At 35.2% G+C, this 20,637-nt stretch overlaps 1 protein-coding gene across 2 annotated transcripts in view; it reads right to left on the reverse strand.

The window, feature by feature from the left end:
- Window positions 1-20,637, reverse strand: part of CDH13 (cadherin 13) — a 550,600-nt gene that overhangs the window by 216,047 nt on the left and 313,916 nt on the right. For both annotated transcript variants that reach the window (XM_009277294.1, XM_019471535.1), the window contains exon 6: window positions 11,600-11,744. In XM_009277294.1, coding sequence (XP_009275569.1) covers window positions 11,600-11,744 — 145 coding nt within the window. The remainder of the gene's footprint in view (window positions 1-11,599; window positions 11,745-20,637) is intronic.

A 20,637-nucleotide genomic window follows, 5' to 3' on the forward strand; every position in this document is an offset into this window, starting at 1 on the left:
TTAATACATCTGAAGACTACATTAACCATTCCCTAACTCTTACTTTTCTTACACTGTGACTTGACTTAGTGATTTAGAGACATAAAGGTAATAAGAATCAAAACAAATACTTTTAGCAGAAAAATGGGAAGAAAACTTATTAGAGCTATTATGGTATCAAAATATGTAGTTCTGTTGCACTTCTCTTACTACTGAAACATTTTGAAAGATTATGTAAAAATTCTGGAGAAATTCCCCTAGAGAAGATCAGAAAAACAATTCATAGTGTTAAAAGTCAACCACAGAAAACTATTTCACTTTGACTTTTTCTTATCAATTGCTTTGAAATTACTTTAAAGTTGAATTAATTTAGGTTCATCAATGTAATTTTCTTCAAGGACAATTTTGCTTTTATTGTAATTGAAAAACAGAGCCAAAGTTCAAACTCTTAAAATATTTTTCAAATAGACCTTCATTGCCTATTTTCCCAGTCATTCATAATTAGAAAACAGACACAAATATATATATATGCAGTGGCTTCAAATGTTTTATTTCTGGCATCGGTTTAACGTTTAATTTTGGCATGTTTCATATGTACGTCTGATGTTCAATAGAATCCCCTTTGCAGCAGCAGTTGCTACAAGTGCGTGGTTTCTAAATTCTACCACACTATCTTTTGCACATTCTTCCTTTTTTAAGAATAAGCATTCCTGAAAAACATTTGTAAATCACTGGTGAATGCATTCAGAATTGGAATGCAGCCCTCCTACCCAACTGGTTCTCAGCTACTTCAAGTGAATATAATTATGTTTTTTAACCATGAGACACCTTCAGAGTAATCCTCTGTGTTTTGGCCAACACAGTGGTCATCATGTATTAAACCTTGGAGAAATTACAGTGCTTCTTAAAACATAAAGGAAATTAAAACTCAAGTTCTTGACTGGTAAGTGATCCTTAAAGGGGTTTTTTTATTGTTATTGTTTTCCGTTTGTTTGTTTTCCCCTTCTAAGTTTAGTTTTATAAAATAGTCTAACTTAGAACCACATAAAAATTGTAGGATATTCTTTTGATAACAATTGCAATAATGATAACCATGTTTTACTGCTGTATACTTAAATCATAATATTGATGAGCTACATTTATATTCCAAAAATCAGTCCTGAATATGTATCTGTTAATATTTTCTCAGATCCATATTTAAAAGCCATTTCTACTGGGATTTTCCAACATATACCAGCAGAAGATGGATGGAGAGTAAGAAGTCTGCACCACTGTGAGAGTTCACCTTGAACCTTTCACTTTTCTTATGTGTGATTCTAACTCAGTCCTGCATTCTTTGCATATCTTATATATCAGCTGACAGCAACTTCAACTTTCACTTCCCCTTCTCCCCCGCAAGAAACCCAATAATAAGCCTTTCAACTTTACCAGAATATTCTTGGAGTACAAACATGTTATTTTAAAAAAAATTTCTTTCTTACTTTCAGGCACGTTAGTGGTGCTCACTAACAGGACTTGATTTCTGAAAATAAATGTAATTTCCCATCTATTTTTGGTAATATTTCCTTTGACTTCATGGGACTACAGAGTCTGCAATTTAAATCCCAAGCACCATATTTAATGGTGGGGAAAAAAAAGACTGTGAGGGTATGAAATGGGAGAAAAAAGCAAAGAAAACCATGAACCCAAAGTTTAAAAATGTCTCGTTTCTCTCTTTTTTTTTAAAGACACTATCTATCTGACAATATCTTTCAAATAATATTGGGAAAAATAATCAGATTAACCTGCGAGGGAATAAATAATCCTGCCATTCTGCAGTGATGAGTTTTTTATTGAGCTACGTATCTCTTTCACAATAAAGGTAGTATGGATCCGTCTATTGACTGATCCTGGCATTGCATACTAAGGCAAACAAATCCTGCCTGCACTGACAATTTATAGGCTTTTCTCTGCTTAGCACTTAGAGTAGTGGCCACACCATAGCATTACTGTCAAAGGAAATGATGTCCCATTGTTATAATACCTGGTAACAACTCCAGGATTTACGTCCAGTTGAGTGAGAGGACAAGGAAGGGGGTGTAGGGCTTCAACTACTGTATCTACTGCCATCAGTCTCCAAATCATATAATAAATTTATGGCACATGATTGCAAGTTGTGAGGATTTATCACCCTTTTCATGCACTTTAAAGGGCTTGAATGAAATATATTGGTGTGGATGCTGACAGTCCACTGACTTAAAGCACAACTCACCATATAGCCTGCAGGGCTGCTGGCCTGCAAATAGGTGATGGGAAGGCAATACCCAGAAATGGTGATTTAGAAGTATATCAACACAAACCGAGGTTTTTATACCACTAATAATGCTTATCAAGAGGGCTGCAGCATCCTCCTCCTCTGCAGTATGCCACACAGCAATGCATTTTTTCAGATAATGTTTTCCTGGCACTACAGTATCTTTCAATTAATTGATTATACAGATGAGGTTGTCTCGTGTCTAAACTGCTCGGAACCTTTAAAGCCCATCCTTCTCTTTTCTGAGAGGACAGAAGTCGATGCATAAAACAGGTGCAAAAGCCACTAGTAAATTTATTAAAGCATAAATTTCCCTTTGCAAAGACTTACATACTAAATTACACAAACTCACTTGAGACCTTGTTTTTCAGTACCCAGCAAGGACTGCAGCATTTTTTAAAAAAGTCATTTGTCCTTTAATTAAGAAACAGTCTTATTTTTATTTAATGAACCTGAGCTATAATGTAAAAAGAGCCAAAACAGCTAACCATCATTGCTTTCACTCTTCTGTGAGTGGAAGTATGAATACTTTAGTACATGAAATGTCTCAGGCAGAGAGACCATAATGCTTTTATAACCTTTAACATTAGGCATTAACACTGATCTGGCCATTTGACTAATTTTTGGTATATCATTGTGTGTAACTACAGAAAAGCAGATGAAAGCTCATTTCAGCAGGAGGGACAGTGAGCAAAAAAATCAGTCGTGCAGTAAAAAGAAGAAAGCCAAAGGGAATTTTCTGTCTGGGGCTGAAGAAGAGGGTGGCTCATCATTCCTAGTCCTCACAAACAGGCCAGTAATTCTGACCTGTCACCCAAGCTGATCTGGAACCTTTTCTGAGTCTAACCTATTTCTGCTGAAAATCAAGAATAATTGAACCCTGGAGTGAACTGCAGACTCCTGCTTCCAGGCGCTCATATCACATACTCAGTTTGAGTGAACTGCTAATTGCTACACATGAGGTTATTTTATTTTGCTCAAAATGTACTGGTTTAACAACGCTTGCATGGCTGGGCACCTGTTAATTACTGGATAATACTTTAATGGGTTATTCCTCTCAACTTCTTCCAAAAAACACAGGCAGATTAGACTGGATGTACATCTTCGTCTGCCATAATACAATACATTATTAATAAATACATATCTTTTCATCATCTACATGCACAGTAACTAGAGCATACCAGGATCCCTAGGCCCTACTAAAGGATCAGATAAGTATTTGTGTGTCTGTATAAGTTCATCTCTCTGTAATAGGTACATATCATATATAGATGTAATATATATATGAAGTATAAAAATATACATATATACATCCACACAATACCTATATTCATATACAGCTATATTTTATCCCACACAGATTTGAGAACAAATTCCTACTGGGATATACAAAGCAGCTGTGCATAATTAACCAACTGGCTTCTGCTTGGCTTCTGTTTGAAAATTAAAATATTGACATTACAGATGTTTCTACCTAGTTGACATCCGTTACATTTACAGGCTAGATTACAAAAATCTTCAAGGCAGTGAGTACATTTTTGCTGAAATGCAGATGACTAATCCTCAGAAAAGATTGCTGAAAGTTTGCCATCAACAATTTTTAAAGCATGCATAAAACTATATGCATTCGTACACAGAAGAACATAAAAACTGCTACACTGGCTTATACCCAAAGCTTGACATCCTATCTCCAGCAGTGGAGGACTAGGGAAAAGGTATGTGAAAAAAGGCTTGTATTTCCAAAGATAGACTTTTCTATATTCTTTCATTTCCTTTAACTCAGAGGCTTCCTAGGCCACTGTCTCATTAAGTACTATTAGGCTGAATAACCAAGTCGCTTATGAATTTTTCTCCCTGGATTTATCAAATTCCTTGAAGCAATTTATACTTTTGTTTTCCACAACATCTCATAGCAATAAGTTTGATAATTAAATGTGTGACATTTGACATTTCAAAGCTCCTCTAAAATCAAAGTATTGCTGCAAGAGACGTTGCTCTGAACCAAAAAAGCTCAGGTTCAAACATTTAATTTTGAGATAGTTTTGAGGTGGATTTACTGAGACATTTCAGCTTTGCAGCTCAGATCTATATATACTTCTAAGTTTTCTACTGCTGATTTTTAAAAAACTATGAATATTTTAATATGAAATAATGAGTTTACTCATTACATACCTTTAGCAGCCAACAGGCAGAAACTGAAAATGAATTGATAGGTCTTCAAAAACTGCTAAAGCACCATCCATAAAAGAGGTTGTAATGAGCACTTAAATTTTCAACAATTCTTTTAGTCAGAGCTCTGGTTTATACACAGGATATAAAGCTAAACTATATCTTTACAAGTTGTTTGTTTTTAAACAAAAAGAACAAATAAAAAAATCAAGATGAAAACGTCTTTTGCTTAGCATGGGAGAAAAAAAAGTAATTTGGATTATAGCAGTATAATAAATACAAGATAGGCGAAATACATTCCTTGGGGTTAGCAGATCATGCCCAGCCAACTGGGACCAAGACAAGGTCTAGCAGGCAGGCTATTAAGGAATTAATTTATTAAATTCATAACAAAGTGCAATATTTTACTTTCTAGTATTAAAATGCATCAATATTCCCGTATGATACAAAGCATTTCCACAAAGCATATATGCAAGCTTCCATCATACGAAAATTTAATCTTTGTTTCTTATTTTCCTTGGTAAACCCATTGGTAATATTAATTTTTTTAAGCTGAATGACCCAAAGAGTTCATCATAATTCTCTTATTGCAAGAAATGTCAAAAAGCATTCATAAGTATTTAGTTCTCCTTTTACATTGTAAGCAGAAAACCACTTCTGCTACTGTCTTGAACTCATTTGTTTCATTGTTTTAAGACCATCGTTAGTGTCAGCAGTATTTCAAGCATGTGCCTTTACTTAAAAGTACACTTCGAGACCCATCAAAATGTACTTCTTTGCTTCAATTACAGTTTTCTGCAATTCTTATTCAAACACTCCATATTTTATTCTCATTATGGTCATGAACTCTATCTATATTCAAACTGTTTTTCAAGTATTTGCCCCAGACTACTTTGCTTAGGAAGCATTGTGCTTGGTGAAATAATTTTACACAATGGTTGCATTCCACTAAACTGATTGCAGATTTTCTGTGTGGAACTCTCAAAAACTTTGTAAATCTCCCCATCACACTGAGTAAAATTCAGCACAGTAAGAATCATCAGCACAATAAATATATGCAAACCCACATCCTACTTCAGACCTAGACCACCAACTGATGCATAGTGCTTGCTCTAAAGGGGTGTTGATGTTGACACCATTTTGGTTTTCGTGCTATTTAGGATCTGATATCCTGAACTACCCCTCCAATTTAATCTTCCAGGAAGTGTATTCTTATTTTTAAAATATGTACAATGCATTAAAAAAACCCAAAAAACAACCCTGTATGTATATGTAGAAGGTCATAACTTTTGTCACAAAAAAGATTGAAGGAGAAGTATCATCTTAACACTGATGCAGGCGGAATCAGAAGCCACTGGGAAATTTCAGATGCTACTTTTACCTACATAACAAGAAACTATATCCTTTACTATTCTATTCTGATGGCTTTTTGTGAAAATTCTATTTTTTTTATTTTATTTTAAATTTTAATCTTTTGGTTAAAAAAACCACTCTTGAAAGCACCCTTGTAGTTTCCTCCATGTTATTGGATTTATAGGTCAAAAGGAAGAAGTAGGCCTGGAGAGTTCACCAAATTCAATGCAATTTTATTCATTTTACAGCTTTGGTAAACTTCTTATTCCATAAACCAGCAGGGATTATGAGGGACAAAAACACCACAGTCCAGAAAATAAAACCATAATATTTGAAATGTATCAAATATGACAACAGGTGCATATCAGACAAAGATGCCTTATATATCCTTGCCACTTTGCTAGGCCAGCCTGCCCATAGTTTACCTTTCCTGGTATCTTTTGATTCTGATCTATCATAACCAATCTCATTTATATTCATTTGTGTACTAACCTTCTTGTTTGTTGTTAGGTTAAGTATAAAAAAAACCCCCGTCCATCCTGACAGGTTGTTCTTGATAAGAAGCCGCCATTTTTAGAAAGTTTTCATTTATCTGAATCGTAGCCGTGCACTATTATACAAGGCATAGCTATCAATAGTACTTAGTGCTTCAGATCCTTCCTCGTGCTTTATCCATTTTTACAAATTATTATTTTATGATGCTGAACAACCCCCTAGGCTACTCTTCTTAATTCCTTCTGTTTCTTCTCTAAATGTCTTCAAATATCCCTTTATTTCTAGCAATTATTTATAGACATCTATCAGTCCTGGTTTGGGGCTCCTTAGCTGGAATGCAATGTATTCAGGCTATTGTGCATCATGGAATACAAGTTACTTTTTTTACATGCAATTCTCGAGCAATTCTCCCAACCACTGCAGTTAAGATTTTACCCCACTGGGTTTGCAGCCTATTGTTACAAGTCACATAATGTCAAGTGTGTTTAAAATAATTTCTGTTAAATGCCTCCAGCCAGTGAAATGAGATGGCTGTCAAGTTCATTTAACCACCCTTCACTTTCCAACCTTCAAAGAGTGAGACATCCAAATGTATCCGTCTGCCTATGTAATCCATAAGATTACAGTCACTCTTATTAATGTATTGAGGAAAGTCTGCAGCAGGATACAGACCCTAAACCCTAGAGTTAGCAGCTGGATAGACCAGAGATCTATAGGAAATAAACTGGGTCATAACTTAGAAAACAAAAACGTGAGAAATCAGCAGTACAGTTAACACAAAACCCATCACAGTCAGTAGAAAAATTGCCATAGGTGTCACTGAATCAGGCTCAACTATTATTTTCCTGGTGTATATATATGCTGACTTCAGTCTCATACAGAAATGAGAGACGTTATAAATAAAAAAAATGCAAACTATTTCTCTACTGCCTTTTTTTTTTTTTTTTTTAAAAAAAAACCCCCCAGGGCCTCCAAGGTTGCAGTTTGTCCAGGAAAAGACCTCCTAATAGAAATCTGAAAACATCTATGGTCACTTTAAGCATACATTTGAGCATACTCTTGTTAGAATTTGGCTGGAGGCTATTTCCAGGAATATGACAGTTTTCCATGAAAACAGCTAACTAACTGTAACTAATTATATCATTAAATCTCTCCAGGAAAGATATATCACGAAAGAAATACGTTACTATATCACCTACCATTCACGTATTTTTATCATTAATTTTAAGCTGTGGCAAGCCCTAGCTTGAAATTCAGATGAATGCATATACAAGTTTATATTCTCAGTAATTACACCCAGGTATTTGCCTCTCTAGTAAAGTGATGACACACAAATTGTAGATGTCCAAATAACCAGTGGTCTTTTCTGCGATTTCAAAAATCACACACACAAAAAAGATGAGTGGCCTTAGTAATCATTAATTTTAAGCTGTGGCAAGCCCTAGCTTGAAATTCAGATGAATGCATATACAAGTTTATATTCTCAGTAATTACACCCAGGTATTTGCCTCTCTAGTAAAGTGATGACACACAAATTGTAGATGTCCAAATAACCAGTGGTCTTTTCTGCGATTTCAAAAATCACACACACAAAAAAGATGAGTGGCCTTAGTAACACAGAAATGTATTAAAACACCACCAAAACACATCCTCATTGGGACTATGCACAAAAGATTCTTTAATTACCCATAGACAGATTAAATAAATACAAAAATTACACATGCTCTCAGTGTTTTCTTTTGTTTTCTTCTACTTGTAACTATCTCCAATGGCAGAGAAAGGAGGGTCCTTAAAAGGGGATTGGCACATTTCACTGTAAACTTGTAAGTTTTGTGTCTTTCTCTACTTCAAGGAACTAAACCTTCAAATCATTAAGGAAAAAAGTCATTTTGGAAAACAATAAAAAGCTGAAACATGTGTCTTACAGCAACATCAAGGAAATCCAATATAAACATTCACTTGAATATTAAGATTTATATACTTAAATTTGTGATGCTAACTCTCTCCAAGATTTATTTATTAGTAAATCTCTGATATTTCCAATGAATAATAGACAATGTGTAAGTGCAGTTTTAGAGTCAATAAATACTTGAAAGGCACTAGAAAATTTCATTGGGTTTAAGCCTGCTAAAATTATGGTGCCATAGGGAAACACACAGGAACCCAGCAATGAATAACTTAAAGCCAGATAATACTATCATCTGAATCCCCTAACGAGGCCTCAAAATCCTTCAGGCAAGTTTCACAGTCCAGTATATCTAGATCTTTTTCTACATAATTATATACTCTCTATTCCAGAATTACTGGAATCCATGGACATTTATACTTTGTAGATGTAGATCTACAAAGATCCAACATACCTATATGAGCATTATTTATTTTTCAGCAGAAGACTCTTTCAGTGAATGGGTTTGATTCAGAGCTCGAATGAGGATGAAGGTGGCTGTGATAAGAAAATAAGGTTATGCATATAATGCAAAGCCTTTCTTTTGGAACTTCAAAAAAGAAATACAACAATACAATCTTAATACAATAAGAAGGAATCAGGAATCATACATGCAAACACACGCACAAAGATTTCTATCAAGCTGTGCAGTGTGACTATTGATTGGGAGCAGCAAGACAGCAGAACCTGATGAATAATTTTAAGATATATGCCATAAAATTTGAAGAACTATGGAAAACAGATGTAAACAACATGAAATCTTGGTTGACTGGATGCCATCTGCATAGAGAACTATTACAGATTCTAGCTAACGCTGATTCTACAGGTTCACTTTTGCACAAGTTAATTTTGCAAGTATTGGTGGTTTTGACACCAGGAAAATGAGGTTATGAAGTTTAATGGGATGAATACCTGGGGGAAAGCGGGAGAGGATAAGAAAAAGATCAAGTTGAGAAAAATTATTCAAACTTTGACTAACAGGTAAGACAATCAAAATACCAAATGCTACATGGATAAATACCAAAGTGCAGCAAGAGAAAATTGATGAAAAAAATTACAGAATAATTCACTGGAAATTGGACTGAGAAACGTCTACTGAATCAGAACCATAAACTTCGATATAAGGAGTGAAAAAAAGGAAAAGGAAGGATAGTTTATAGATGAGCAAAAATAGGGAACTGCCAGTTTAAAAAAAAAAAATCATCCTTGGCAGAGAAACTTCATTTAGAGTTTGAGTAAAAGAACGAACATATAGCAGATAACAATTAAATATTGTCCCATAGACTGCAATTAACAGTCAAAGCTAAACATTAAATATTGTTTTGGAAGGGTACGTGGTACATAAGAGATGTAAACTTCTGCTTTGATGGAGAGAGATGAGATCACCGAAAGACTTGTAGGAACTCGCAGCTCGTATCCAGAGCTCTCATACTACCACAGCAGGATTAAAGCTTAAACACTGCAGAGTTTGAGCTGTTTGGCACCGCTTTCTCTTACTGAAATACTGGATTTAGGGGCTGTGAATCTACTAAAACTACACCATCCTACTCAGTGGTCTAGGAATGTGTATCTAAACGGGCATGACAAGAAGATGCTGTAGTTTAAATGAAAATGTAGTAACGTTGGCCCCTTGATCCAATTAGATAGTCACACTCTGCTACATACTATTGACTGACTGTGCAAAGGAATCTGACATTTGTTAGCAATATATTCTCAGTTAATTATGAAACTCTTGTTACCACACAGGGTGAATGGGAAGTGGGACAGTCTAAGGAAATTTCTTTTGAATTCTGAGTAAGCTATCAATATCTGAAATAAATTAAGAATGTACTAGAGACCTACAACAGAAAAGAGTTAGCGTTCCGCTCACCAGCCATACTCACAAATATGAAACACATTTCTATTTGAATGAAAAGATTGTCAATTGGTTCATTACATGCTTGTCACAAGTAAGGTAAATGAACATTTACCTGAACACTTTTTTTAATCTGATGAAGGAGCAGCTCATAATGCATTTCATACCTACAGCTTTTCAAACAATGGCAACTATACATGAAAATGCAAAACTCACTAAAAAGGTTACATGATTTCGAGAAACTACATAAATAATGAAATAAGGACGAAGAATAACTTCTAGTCCTATCAATATGTAATACAAGAAAGTGAATGGTAATGTTTATCCTTGTTCAGGGTAAACAAAACACGTCACCACATTAAGCTTCAATGAATATTAAATATTCATAAAAATATAATATACGTGATTCCAGCTTTCATTTCAAAATATTTCAGGATACCTATACAGCCAAAACCTTATGTCTATACTCACAGCTTCAACTGTATAAGGAGGATAAGGTCTTGTGTTCAATGATGTATAGAAAAACATACAAACATATAACCACAACTCTGATCTCAACTAGATCACTAGCACTCCACTGATTTTAATGGGGGCTTCTACTGTTTTAAATTTCTTTCACTAAGATCCAGGTTAACTCCATAATATAATCCGATCATACAATTACCACTTACAAATGCAGTGGAGATACCTCTTGAGTGGAATGCAACAGCTGTTTAATAACTCACAACAAAATTGCACAACAGCTGAGGACAACAGTTGAAGAAAACTAATTTAGCCTTCATCTGCAGAAAGAGTTTAGCTAGGATGGTTGTTTGTACCCAAATTGAAATTTGGAACAATATCTTATTCTTATAGAATTTCATCATCAGATAAAATCAAGGGTGAATTTAATCAGAACAATTTCATTACTAATTTTAACTCTCAAAGTGCCTTTTTATTTTGTTGCAACTGTTGTATCTGCATTTACACAAGTAACATCGTTCAGTATTTCAATCTGCCCTATAATATTAGCATATTCATAACACTTTCCATTTATTCCTATTATTTACCTAGCCTCATGCTATATGAGCAAATAAAAATGACCCTTCCAGCAGCTAACCTTACAGAGAAAAAGGTAAAATTCCCACTCCGAACAGAAATTGTACATGTTATTTGGTCTGAATCTTAATCATATCCTAGGGGTTGTCTTTGTTGATCCCAGATATGAATAAAAAAGTGTAAACCTAAATCAAAGCTTTCATTCCAAACTACATTATTTTACTTTTTTTTTTTTTTTTTTTTTTTTTTTTTTTTTTTTTTTTACTTCAGACTTGACTGTTTTTCAAAAATCCTGTTTTTCAAAAATCATTACCTGCTGTCCTAAAGGGCTGCTCCCACCTCTTTATGCGGGGGAAGGATTCAGTGAGCCACAAAATCAGCAAGAAGAGTTGTACAATATGATAATAATGCATTTATCAACACAGAATGTGTTCAGGCATTATTTAGAGAGATATGATTGGCATGGACTTACCTGTAGGGGATCCCTCCATGACATGACCAACATAGGGTCCTTCTTTGAACATTGGCCTGTTATCATTTTGATCAATAACAGAAATATCTAGGCGGACTGGACCATCGATGGTTTTCCCACTTACATCTGTGACCTCAACTTCAAGCTGTATGAACATAAAAAGAGGAGTAAATTCATTAGTTCACTATCACAGTGAGCAAAGAGTAAGAAAAAAACAGCTCAGATCAGTGCTGCTGTAACCAGACCCTGCCAAGGATACCACTTGCAGCCCATTCTTTTGGACTAGACTCAGAGCAGATTTTCAATCTAAGCAAAAGAGAAAGACAGATACACATTCAAATCAAGATACCCCTTGGCAACTTGAAAACACCATATTCCCCGAAGAATGAAATGAAGAGTATAAGAAAAAAAGACCCCCTGTAAATTTGATACTAATTGTGAAGATTTGGTTAGAATTTGTTTCTTTACTTTTTTCAAGCACATTTAGAGTGGACACATATAGAACTATCACAGTATAATTGACATATCTCCTAATGCTCAGTTAAAAGCCTTTTTAAAAAAAAAGCAAGCAAGAACACATTAGACATTAAATACATTTTCTCAATGATGATGGCATGAAGTATTATGTTAGGTAATTTTGACAGTTTCAGCTTTTCTAATAAGGTATGGAAGGACAGAACAACATACGCAGTCTCATATAAGTAGTTATATATACACACGCACACTCACATCCCAATGTATGAAAGCACCTGTTGAACATAAAGCCGAGATATGCAGCTGAAGATTTTTTTTGGACTTCCTTTACTTCCAAAAACTGGAAAGAAAGATCATACTGTATATCTTAACCCTCCAATCCACTTGCAATGGAAAGTCACAATGAGTTACCAAAACTTAATCAGTCATTAGGGCAAACCATGCCAAAACTTCTTAGATAATAGAAAACGTCAACTTAGATTGCAACTGCATGCTCTAACTGCAGTTCTCTCTCCTCACCAAGACATCAGTAAAACACAGTGATAAACATATCGGAGACACAACTATCATTTTCACCTACCCTACCCGTCCCTGGACTCAACGTTAATGGAGTTAAGCCAGCCAGAAAATGAACCTAAGCACAAACGTTAATATCACTCTCTTCCAGTCTTTCCTTGAGCAAGTGGTAGCAGCAGGGTCTGGAAGTCTCTATTTTGTTTATTCTGTTAATTTATTCTTCTTTGCCATGTCTTATACCTGTAAGTTATTTATAAGCTAGTGATAAATCCTACTGGGAAAGAATTAGGTCAGAATTCTAATTCCTTATTAAAATGGATGGTTTATTATCACATCTCTCTGTGTTTTGTTACGCTTATAAATACATTCCACTTTTATAGTTCAGTGTGCTGGGTGTGAGTAGGAGTACTTGTTATGAGTAAACTATCTACTCACATACATTACTCGTAAATAGTGTCACAGTCCATTTTTTAACATCTACTCACTGCTCATTCTCACTTCTCCAACAATTGTTCTTGCAAGCCTTTCCCAAGCCTTATTTTTCACTAGATATATAGCTTAACAGCTTAAAAGCAAACAAATACTCTGACATGAAGACAACTGATTCATGTGGCATCGGCACAGCTGAAGCTTTATGGGGGCACACACCCCTTCAATTTACAAGGCTTGTTTAACTCTGTACTCTAAAGTCAATATAATAATCTTAGCATTGCATATGATGTGATGAGGACTAGGAAGGAAAATGCAGTCTTATTACTGAACTACATTAAAGCTCGATACAGTTTTAGATACAGTTGGAAACTGCTGACAAAAAGATTTATCTTAGTAAATGTTGACTCATCAAAACTATGTTAATTGCTTTGGGAAATGGAAGAATAGCAATATTTCTCTGTGAAATTCCAGCAAATTCATTTTCAAATTCAAGATAATTTGCTTTTAATCTCTCTCTCAATATTAAGTGACTATATTGCTCACTGGAAAGAACAAAGGCTTTCCTAAATTTAAAAAACTTCTTCAGCTGCTTTATCAAAATTGTAAGTCATGTAAAGCAAAGGCTGATCTAACACTAGGGTTTTTTTTTCCCCAGACTTGCACAGATTAAAGAAGAGAATAGATGATTCTTATTAATGACTGAAATAGATTTACTTTATCATTGCCAAGTCCACTGTGCCTGAGACCAACTGGCCAAAAAAGTTGGCATGGCAGGTCCGTAGGAACGGTTACACGATCTCTGCTTCATTTTATTAAGATGACAGAGGACTTTATTTTATTAGTCTTTGTACAATAATTTCCAGGCTTGTCCTAAGTATTATGGGTTAACTCACCAGCTCCTTTTAAACCCATTCTTCTACAATGTTTTAAAAATAAAATCCTGCAGCACGGAAATTATGACCATCTATCTTTACATGACTAGTTTGTGAAAGAAGCTGCCTTATGTCTTATCTTGCCCAACCAAAAAAAAAAACACAAAAAAATCCATAAAGCCCCAACAAGTATATTGTTACTTAAAAAAACCCAACACATGCAAAAGAAAGAAGCATTCAAGTAAAAGACAGTATTGGCACAAAAAAACAAATAACTTTGAACAGGCTGTAAATAAAACCACGTGGAAAATTAGATTGCGCCTAACTATCAGAAGAGTGAGATTTCAGTCTTTCAATAAAGAAGAAAGGCAGGAAAGCCTATCTAGTTTTAATGTAAAACTTGACTGATGTATGAGAGATACTGCATTCATTCTTTTGATAGCAAGAGACTGTAACTGGACATTCAGAAAGTATTGAAGTTCCTACCTGATTATAACAACATAACTCTAAGGAAAAGTGGTAAGCATAAAGACAGATTTGGGCAAATTGACAAAAAAAAAAACCAATCTGCAAAACTCTGTAGCTATTTATTATGTGAAAACCTGCTAAGATTGACTACGCTGTCAATGTTCCAACTTAAAAGTGAAACCAATCTGCAGAGCTCTGTAGCTATTTATTATGTGAAAACCTGCTAAGATTGACTACGCTGTCAATGTTCCAACTTAAAAGTTATGGAATTATATTCATAGTGATGAAGTTATGTTCATCATAATCTAACCAACCATATTTTCAGGAACACTGTAGGCTAAATCCCAATTTCATTTTTGACAAAAGTATAGATGCAAACTACACAGGAAAATCAAGGGTTTATGAGAACTGTTACACCTCACAAAGCAGACTTTGGCTATTGCTTCTAATATATCTGAGAAACACTGATAAAGTTAAGCACACCAATGATTTTACCAGAAGTTTAGTAAGCTTATTCAATGCTGCACAAACCTGTTTTAAGCACTCTGCTTTATTTTATATAGTCTTGATTCCCTTCCATTCTGCAGTCAGCAACAACATTTACAGGAAAATATAACCAGTCTCATTCTTACCATTACTTAAAGTAATTTCAAAGGTTTCTCTTCACAGAACGGTTGTTTCCATTCATTTATTGCTTTTGGTGAAACGATTCTGGATAGCCACCTTCCTTCTCTGCATACAGATGCCTATTTTTACTTTCCAGCCAGCCAGCGGTCCACACAAAATTACATCATAAATTTAAAGTTTTTCATAAGTAAACCTGGAATATCTTTTAGTACTTAATTATCTTCAAAGTCTAATACAGGTTCTTTAGTCATTAACTGCCTTTTAATTTTAATTTCTAATTCGTTGCTGATAAGAATGTTTCTCACAGAATTCCTCCAGTTGTTTCAACAGGTGGTTTTTCTACCTGTTCCTCGTACCCAGCTTCACCCAGGAAAAAAAAAAAAATCAGTCATTTCTGTGTGTGAAACCAGCAGCTTTCCAGAAGCACAAGGTCCCCGAGGTCAGGAGCTCAAAGGCGCATTGGGTGTCCGTACCTGGGTGTCGGCAGCAGGGGCCGCAGGGGCCTCTGTGAGGGCAGGTCAGGGCTGCCCCGTGCCAGTTCCAGCCGGTTCCGCCACGGCCCCACCACAGGGCACGGCTGAGCCTGTCAGCGATGCCGGTGGCGCCTCTGGGAAGGCCTGCGTAAGAAAGGGGCAAAACACTGCACGGGTGTTTTGTCTTCATTTCGACCCATGAGCTTTTCACCCCACTGCTCTGACCCCCCCGAGGTCAGCCCACCACAGCAGGAAAAACAGATGAGTAAAATGTGACCAAGACAGAGGAAAGGTGCATCATCCTGGAATTGGGGTACACTCAGAAATCTGAAAGGAGCACTGTACCATTACAAAAGACCGCTATACCACTAGCTGCCCCAATCTTGGTTATTTTGAGGTATCTATCAGTACAGACAGCTGCTACCTTTTTTTATTCCTAGCTTGATTAGAATTATTACTGAGAATACTTACTAAGTTTATTTATCATCAAGTCCTAAGTGTGGATTGACAGTAAAGAAAGGCGACAGACTTAAAGATCATTCATGTAGGCAATTTCCTGGTAAGAAAAAAAAACATTTGGCCATCTCCAGGTCGTAGAAAGTAGTAAAGAAAGTCTCTTTGTAGTGCAAAGTTTTACTAAAACTTTGATGCAATTACCTAAAACAACTCAGAGAAGACAATAATTCAGACACACAGAAATTAATTACAATTAAATTTTCTTGATATTAAGAATATGAATAAAATATTAGCTAATTTTTATATGGCACAAGAAGAGATGGAGGGAGAGGATATAAAACCAAATCGATGACAGGGTGTCGATTACCTCAGCAAGGTTGTACAGATGATGGCAAAAAATGGCACCATTACCTGCAATGGGAGAACTTAGTTTCACATGCAGAGTTAGAGCCTAGGAGGGAAGGGATTAATTAGCCATTCTAAGTACTCCTATGAGCATCTTACAGAGGCTTTATTTTGCTAATGCATCCACTTAAAAATTAGATTCTGATTCCTTAAAAAAACATAATTTATTACTCTAATTTTATTGGTTTCTTATCTAGCAATAGTCACATAACCTTTTATTGATGTGCCATTTCACAATACCTTCACAACTGAAATATAAGCAGTTCCAGTCTGAAAGGATCGTTGCAGCACGAAAACACTGAACATCTCCTTTCAGTTAATGTTCAGTACATGGACTTCTGAAAGCCTAAAGCACTACCTTGGTGATTATAGGTATCATTGTATTCTTCTGTACATTTCATACTCGTGAAGACTAGAGGTGAAGAAGCAGTGGTTTGGCTTTTATTTTAAGATAGGTGCCTGTCTTTATTACACATGGTTTATCTCTAACATGTTTTGTTGGAAAAAAACTATTGGAAGAAAATGTAGAGCATTAGAGAGTTTCCTGAATGCAGACTTTCTCTTACCCTAAGCTGTAAAACATTTTACATACTATATAACTGCTATAGGTCTTCTGATTCATTCTTCTCCTAACAAGGATCTATGCAATGTCTGAAAAGCCTTTAGATTTAGAAATGCAAAGCTTGTTTTGAATTCCTACTAGATCTTTGTAATCATCAGCTTATCACAAAGAAGTCCTCATTTCAAGCATTCCTAAACTCTATCCTATTTGTTTGCTTGGACATTTGCAAAATATAATCTTAATTTTTAATCAACATTCAAATGCTAGGTGCCTTTCTTCAGAAAGAAATCATTTGAAAAGTGATGTAATTCACAGAAAAGCACAACATAGTGATCCAGTCTTGCTATGGGCTTATGTAAAAGGAGGCAATTTTTAGGCAATACTGCTAGTTAAAATAACGAAAATGTAGTTGGTTAAAATAACCAGAAATTTTCATACTATTATTATAGTACAAATGGCTAGTCCTAGCATAAATATATATATGCCTGCCCTACTACACAAAAACACTGAAGTTCCTATCACAGAAAATACAGATTTCATTTCAAAACATTAATGTCTATAAAGCCTTTAAAGAATTTCAGGACTCTCTAGATTTCACTAAGAAAACTAATTAAAACAGCAACTCAACCTTCTGTGAATGCTTAAATTTTTTTCTGTAAACCACGATAAGTTGGGCAATATATAGACTGTAACTGTATATGGTCTACAAATTGAAGAAAGCAATACTGTAGGAATTAACAGCGTGAAAAGATTCCAAACCAATCATTCAAATAATTTCATTCTTTTTACCATTTTTTTTAACCTCAGTTAACAAAAAAAAGATTAAAGATCAAAACCAATATACAAAAAAGCATTTTCTTTCAGAATAAGTGTAGGGGTCTTTCTGCATATACAATATATGACAAATACTGCTGACTTTAGTGAATTTTCCAAATTAAGCATTAGGTTTTACAATATCAGATGATTTCTGATGGTGGCATTGTTATCCAATTCTACTCAGCAAGTCTGAACTACTGAAATCCAAAGTAAGAAGGGAAAGCTAAATTAAAAAATAAGGCTCGTGAGTTGGACATTCCTACTAAGTAGTATTCTCCTAGAGAGCACCATATACTTTGCAATGACAAACTATAACTGTTCTGCCCCTTCGAGTCAGGTGAAAGACTGAAAAGCTTTAGCAAAGATCTCACTAAAATAAAGGTTTGCATCAACCTATCTTACAAACCTAGAATTACCCTGCAGTTACATCATAGCTGCTATTAGCACAGCTACCTCTTAACTGTGTGCACTAATTAAACAAAAATTTCAAAAAACCCAAGACTTCTCTCTCCCAAAAGAATGACAAAGGATGAATTCTTCATTAGGTAAGAGTCATTTCATCATCTTTGATCACATCAGATACGAGGTGTTGTAGACGCCATAAAAGTTTTGTGAAAAGGAAGAGGAATTTAACATTATAAACAAAGATGTTCTTTTCTCACTAGTTTTAAAGGTAGCGGTCTTAATATTTTTAATCATTAGTCGTGTAAGTGGACTGAAAAGTCAATGTCAACGTCATAATATTCTGGTTTGTGAAGTGTAACATAGCAAGTTCTTCCGAGCAAGTACCAAGAAATAAATATTTAACTGGTATTTTTTATATAATTGAACTTTTTTAAGTTTCCTGGAACTTAAGCCTGATTAAGCAAAAAAACCAGCAACAGTATGAATGTATATTTACTTACCCTACTAGACTTGGAAGAAAGGGGGATTTAATTTATGCAGTCACACTGGTACAGAACTGCAACAGTATATGTATATTTACTTACCCTACTAGACTTGGAAGAAAGGGGGATTTAATTTATGCAGTCACACTGGTACAGAACTATTCATTGGGGAAGTAAGAGCAAAACAAACTGGAGTGACTGGTCTGATGCTTGATAACAAGACCGTACATCAATAGAGGAGCAAGATAAAACGTGTTTAATTAATTGTGCTGTAATTTGTGTTTGAAGCTAATGTCATTGGACAGCAAAACTGGGTTTTTTTGGGGAATGGGAGGGGGTCAAGGAGTGGAGAGATAAGAGTGAAGGAACAGAAAAAGATAACGTGAGGACAGAGGAAATGATGATGAATACCATTAACCTTTCCTAGAAGGCCTCCTCTAAGCTGAGTCAAATTCAGGAATACTCTACAGAATTGACCTGACTGTTGTCCCATGGTCTAACAGGAGGCTGTCTGGTAGCACACTGGTGGCAGGAGCTGTCTCGTGCCCACCTAATGCAATTCTGACTGGTTCCTGCAACTGCGTCCTTCCCAGCTGCAGCTGCCATGAGGTCATTCCTAAACAGACGTCTAACAACTCTTTTCTTTCTTTTTGAGAGAAAGAAGGGACAGAGGAGGAGAAATAGAAGTACAAACTGCATTTGCATAGTTTATACACTTTTTACGAATAAGAACCTTCACCTTTTCAAAGCTAAAGTTGCATTTGAACCTGTCAACAGAGAGGTTTATCTATATGTGGCTATAAGTCATAACAAGATTCCCATGTTTTTTCTTTAAACAACACCAGCCCAAGTCAAGAAAGCTGCCTTAATTAAATAATAACTTTCTGTATATTCTCCACGTTAATTTTTGTGCAGTAAATCTTCCTATTGTGAATATCTTACTGTCCATCTTTCCCTTGAAGTGGGAAGTGCAAGAACATTGTCTTTGCCAGTTTACATTCAGTAAAGGCCAACCTCCAAAAGCACTTGAACCTGCACCTGCTGTTGGCTTGAGGTAACATCAGAAACTGTCCATCTCTCTGGAAAACCTGGCACTGGCAATCCAGAAAAGCCACTACATCTTGGGGGAAGGATCTTGCTCGGCGTAAGAAAACAAATCTTGAATTATTAAACTAGCGATAACAGTACTTGGAGTTTTCCAGGTTCTTTATCCTGTACTGGCAGCACTAGTCTGTCTTCTAGCACCAGCATGTCTCTTGATTTGCAGTTCACTTTACAGAATATGCCTAGAAGATGCCATCAGTGAAATATGCTCATTGCTGCAAAATGAAGCTAAAATGCTATACATTTAACATCTTTTTAATTTTAATATATTAAATTCCTCCATAGCAATAAACTAAGCAATTAAGAATTCACTATTTAATTGAATGTATATACTGTAATGCTATTAGTGTCACAGTAAATGTATTTTCTTCCATAGCAGTGTATCTCTGAATCACAATATTGCTAAAAAGGTGCTGTTTTCTTGTAGAACTTAAGTCCTGAAAATTTTTCTCTGCTGTGAGTATAAAATGGTCCCTTTCTCGTGAACAAGATCACAGAGCAGGAAAACAAAAAATTATAGGAAATGATGGCATAAACCTCAGCGAAAAGAATACATTAAACACACACTCATAGAAAGTTTGTACCAAAATGAACTCCGTCTTTTCTGCAGGACAACACTAAACCAAATTTCAAAAATTCTTTTGCGGTTTTCAGCTCATCAGAAAATAAAATAAATAATTTGGGATTTTGTAGAAGCTTTCTTGTGTGTCAACAGAAAAAATAAACCTTTTAATCTCATATTTTTTACCACTTATTCCTGAGAATAGTTTTTAAACATTAAAGTCAAAGCTGGTCATCAAGAAGTAAATGGTATTTTCAGTTATTTGTGTCAGTTTGGAGCAGACAAGATTTACTCTTGTGAGTTCTTGTGACTATTATTTGAAGATTTCATATCTTTAATATTTAAATATTTGTAAGAAGTAATTCTTTGCACATGGCAGATTCC

Source organism: Aptenodytes forsteri, unplaced genomic scaffold (assembly GCF_000699145.1).
Source record: "Aptenodytes forsteri isolate BGI_AS27 unplaced genomic scaffold, ASM69914v1 Scaffold50, whole genome shotgun sequence".
NCBI classification, from domain to species: Eukaryota; Metazoa; Chordata; class Aves; order Sphenisciformes; family Spheniscidae; genus Aptenodytes; species Aptenodytes forsteri.